At 37.3% G+C, this 5,192-nt stretch overlaps 1 protein-coding gene across 1 annotated transcript; it reads right to left on the reverse strand.

Moving 5' to 3' along the window:
* Positions 1-2,958: 2,958 nt before the first annotated feature.
* LOC131159191 (berberine bridge enzyme-like 21) lies at positions 2,959-4,973 on the reverse strand. The gene has a single exon (XM_058113906.1). It carries the CDS (start codon positions 4,745-4,747, stop codon positions 3,113-3,115), a length of 1,635 nt encoding a protein of 544 aa, XP_057969889.1. The 5' UTR covers positions 4,748-4,973; the 3' UTR covers positions 2,959-3,112.
* Between the last annotated feature and the right edge of the window lie 219 nt (positions 4,974-5,192).

The raw sequence follows: 5,192 nt of genomic DNA on the forward strand, positions 1-5,192 counted from the left end.
TTTAAAAACTAACTATTTTTCGGCTGTTGGGGCACTTTCCTAAGAGGTCTGGTCGATTGGGACAAAGATCTAGTCGACTGGATCTTCAAATCTGCTAGTTTTGGTTGTCTAACCAATGATATGGTCGAGCATATATGGGTTTTCTGCGTAGAAACCCATCAAGTTTTTGGAAATAACATTTTCTTTGCAGCTCCAAATTGAACGTTCTTGGTATCAACAAACATCCAAGAGAAAATACAACAAATTCATGTCAAAAATTTTTTAAGATAAGAACTTATTGATTGAAAATATCGCTCATCAATGAAACGGAAGAAATATAAAGGGAATTTTCTACTGTGGACACCTTTCAGTGTTTTTTAGCATTACATACTTTAGAAAACTCCAAATGGGATGTTTTTGGTATCAAAAGAAAGTTAAGAAAAAATTCCACAATTTTCATGTTGAACATATTTTAAGATGAGAACTAATTGATTGAGAAAAGTGTTCATCAATGTGATGGTAGAAACATGAAAGGGATTTTGAAAAACTTGTTTTGGAGTTTTTTACTTGAAATAATTTTTGCACATTTGAAAAATAAGTTTTGGCCAAATTTTGACTTTAAAACTATTTCAAACCTTTTGTAGTTGTTGGACACTTTTAAATAAATGGTTTTCATGAAAATCTTGGAGTTCCTAAGAACAATCAAAGGTCAGTGTTTGAGCTTCAATTTAAATCTGTTAGCATAATAAGGCTTATAATTATTATTTTGATGATAACAAATCATGATGTATTTAATGTGGTTCAAGTGAAAGTTTTTCAGGAAAAAGACAAAGCTTAAAGAAAGTGACAAAGTTCAAAAACATGAGGAAGCCTATGGATTAAAAAGAAATCTTGAAGAGCATAATAAAGCTTATGGATTACAAAGAGATCTTAAAGAGCATAACGATAAAAAGATATATTAGTGAAAGCTCAAATAGAAGATCAAAATACTTAAATATGATGGAAGAACAAGATTGAAGATCAAAGGATCATTTTTTTAAGAATGTTCTAAATGTAAGTACTTCAAGTTAATTTAAAATATAAATTGAATTGAAGTTCTCAAAATATTTAGAAATATATTTTTTATATACTCTAAAGAATATTTTTATAATCAATGAAAAGAAAGAGTTTTGAAAAAGAAAAATTTTTTGAAATAAAGAAGGGTCAAGCGACTGCCATGATATGGCAGGCGACTACCAAATTAAGCAAGGAATTTTTCAAAGAGACAGTAGCAAGACAGGTGACAGCCTGAACATGTCAGGGGCCTGGGTGAACATGCCAGGTGACTAGCAGTGTTCTGTGTTGAGAGTTTGTTCTATAACAGACGACTATCAAATCGTGGCAGGCGACTGCCACTCAAACGTTGGCTTAAAAACTCTCAATGGGAAGATTTTTTAAACAAAGTTTTTGAACACTATTATTTTAAAAAACTTGGAAACTATTTCAAGAAAACTTTTAAGGTAAGGAATTGCTTCTAAACATTTATAAATAGCCCCAATCTTCAAAGGTTTGAGACACCCAAGCAATTTTCAAGCAATCAAAGTTCTCAAAGGCTCTCAAACTCTCTTGTGTTCAACTACTGAATTGCTACTGATTCAAACTCCAAAGCAAAGCTTTCAAAGTCAGAATCTTTCATATTTTGAAAGATATTTGGTGATTCATACTAAGTATTAAGTTTCAAATTCTTTTATATTTGAACTTTTGAAATATTATTGTGTTGAATATTGTACTAACCTACTCTGTTGTGAGAGTGTTTTATTGTACACAAAATCTATGTATCTTGATTCTTATTCATAGACGATTCAGGGTTGTAGAATCGTTGGACCAAACGAGGGTATATTGTTTGGAGATGCAAGCTCTAGCCTAACGGAAGGAGTCTTTGTAATCGGTATTGTTCCACCCATCAAAGGAACTAAACTAGTGAATCCTTTGGTGGTTTGCCAAAGGCGAGGACATAGGCTGAGTGTAAGCCAAACCTTATAAAATCTTGTGTCTCTCTTCTTCTTTACTCTTTACTTTTTCAGCAAAGACTTATAATCTGCGTGTATGCTTTTAATTGATTAATTCTGAGTATTTAGTTGTTAAATAGACCGGAGGATAATTTGTTTTTGATTTGATCAACATTGATTGCGGAAACTGAAAGAGACTATGTTGGTTGATCAACCTAAACTTATTAATCTGAAAGTTTGTTTAAAAGCTGAACATAAAGAAGACTTATGAGTTTGGAACAAACACAGAGCTTACACAAATTCAGCGTGCTTTACAATTCATTACAAGACTATTGAGACAAAGATTGAATTTTTGATTATTTTGATTGGTTGTGATTGAGTTGTCTTTATATTTACTTGTTGTAGTTGTTGATATTAAATAAAGAATAAAAATTGAAATAATTTTAAAATTTTCAATTCACCCCCCTCTTGGGAAGTTATCCTAATTTCAATTGGTATCAAAGTCTAGTTATAGTAAATTCCTAACAAGCAGCTATAAAAATATCTAAATGACTAACACAAGAGTAGGTCATTTTGGAGAGAGCTAATTCTTAACTCGTCCACCAATTTTTTTGCGAACACAACTACACCTTTTGGAAAAAAAGAATGCAAATCTATTTCCAACACATGAATTGAAAAGCATGAAAAGTAGTTGTGGATGGAGACCTTGTTCTCACCAAAATAATAGATGGAAAACATATATCAAAAGAGAAAAATGATATGATTGATTCACAACCAATCAAAGTATACATAGTCATCAACTTCGTTGCATGTTTCGTATTTTTTAATTCCCTACAATTGAAAAGTCAAGTCACAACCCTCGTACGGAACATTCTCATTCGATTGACCTCTAAATTATGATCGACCGCGCCTGGACGCTATTCGAACAGCCAAGCCTCACTTTGCACGTGGTGCTGACAACAGATAATAAAGCAATAAAAAGACTCCAACAGGAAAAAGTAAAAATCAACCATATAATTTTTAACTTTGCAGTAAACAATGATAGGGCGAAAATTTCCTACTTTTAAACACGCCAAAGGGCAAATGATCAATCCGAACTAATATTGTATGTATTAATCTATCTTCGATCTTCTGTTTTTTCATTATTAAAGACGCGGAATGCTCTGCTCATTCCGAAAATAGTTGTCTGGATCGACCGCGGTCTTCACTTTAACCAATCTATCAAAATTACCCATAAAATATTTGCGGCCGTAGGAGCTTCCTTCCATGTAGCTGGTCCGGCCATGGCTATTCACGCCGATGTCAAGGTCTCTATAGTTGATATAAGCAGCCCTCGGAGACTTCGACACCAAAGGAGCAGTGTAACTGTAGAGCCTTCTAATCTGATCTATATAGGTCTTGTCCGCTTCGATTCCTGCTTCGTCCCAATTCACCGAGTACTGGATTTTGCATATATTCCCTGCACGATGCGGGAACGGCGTTTCCGATGCCGGAATTTCGCTCATTCTCCCGCCGTACGGGTTGAACACCAGCCCCGTCTTCCCCAACTGAATCATCGTCTTCCACAGCGCTTCTAATCCGGCCTTGGAAATTGGTCTCTGGAGGTAATCTGATTTCCTTTTCAGGAAGTTAAGCGAGTCAGGGCTTCTGTCGAGCAGAACGTCGGTGGAAGTTCCGTTGTCGAAGTTTGCCCAATAAAGAACGGATTCGATCCAACTCATTTCCGTACAATCCTCTTTCTTCAAACCCAATTCCGGAAATTCCTTGCCAGTCAGGGCGAGAAGCCTTTGGGCGTCTCCGAGAAACAGTGAGACAACCGATACTCTAACCGTCTTCCCCTTCGTCTGTTTGGAAGTGATGGGTTGAAGAAGCAGCCTCATGAACAGATCATTGTCGATCTTGTCCGCCACAAATTGCCATCGGTAAACAAGATCTGTAGCGTTTTCTTCCAATGTTTTCTCCACGCGGAAAATAGTGACGGTTTCCGGAACAGGAACTAATCTCAAAGTATAGGAGAGAACGACCCCAAAACTAGCGCCGCCTCCGCCTCTAATCGCCCAAAACAGATCTTCCCCCATGGCCTTTCTGTCCAAAATTTTTCCGTTAACATCAACAATCTGCGCATCGAGGACATGATCAACTGACAATCCGTACTTCCTCAACATGTTGCCGTAGCCGCCGCCGCTGATGTGGCCGCCGACGCCGACGGTAGGGCCGACGCCGGCGGGAAAGCCGTGGCGTTTGCTCTTCTCCCATATTCTGTAGTAGAGTTCTCCGAGAGTTGCGCCGGCTTGAACCCAGGCAGTTTCGCGTTTGATATCAACACTGATGGAGCGGAGATTGAACATATCGAGAATGATAAATGGGACATCGGAAACATAAGAGATCCCTTCGTAGTCATGGCCGCCGCTGCGGATCTTGAGCTGCATGCCGGTGGACTTTGAGCAGATAACGGCGGCCTGAACATGAGATTCGTGCAAAGGGGTGAGTATAAGATCAGGCTTCCGAGTGGTTGATGTATTGAATCGGAGGTTACGGACGTAAGACTGTAGGACGGATGTGAAGGAAGGATTGGTCTGGGAGTAAACTATTGAAGAGATGTCACCATTAGATGGGCTTGAATGCTGAGACAGACATTGAAGCAAGCTCTGGTAAACTGAATCAGAGGCTGCTAATGGGGCAAGAACGTGAAGAAGAAGAAGAAACAAACAAACGTGATACGCAGATCTTGAGGACTCCATTCTATGGAGTTGGTGTGGTTTCATGGAGATGCCCCGCATTATCTTATATACAGAAGGAAGGGGCAGTATGTGGTCGCAATTTAGTGCTGGAAAAAGGGTATCTGAATAATTTTCAAAATTAGAGAGGCAAGAAAAAAGTAACAAAGAACCTGCTATTCAGGCAAGTCAACAAAGCCTGCAATGTTACCCTAGTCGAGGGAGTTCTTTCCCGTTTTTATGAGGAAAATATTTTCCAAACTGATGGTTACGTAACCTCACGGATATTGCGAAATTTAAAACTCCAGCGAGTGAAAATGTGACATGTGATAGAGTAAATCTTGCAGGATCAAACTGTGAGATTTACTTTATTTAATTAATTCTCAGATATTTTTCTTGCAAGATTTACCTCATATATATATATATATAATGTTTTATAACCAATTAAAAGAACAAAATATTTTAATTCGACTTTAATAACGCAAAATGTCTTTTAATTTATAATTGT

The sequence above is a fragment of the Malania oleifera genome, chromosome 7 (assembly GCF_029873635.1).
Source record: "Malania oleifera isolate guangnan ecotype guangnan chromosome 7, ASM2987363v1, whole genome shotgun sequence".
Classification (NCBI taxonomy): Eukaryota; Viridiplantae; Streptophyta; class Magnoliopsida; order Santalales; family Ximeniaceae; genus Malania; species Malania oleifera.

Excerpts from the sequence above, each read along its gene's own strand:
- LOC131159191 (XM_058113906.1), bottom strand. The coding sequence starts at position 4,747 with ATGCGGGGCATCTCCATGAAACCACACCAACTCCATAGAATGGAGTCC.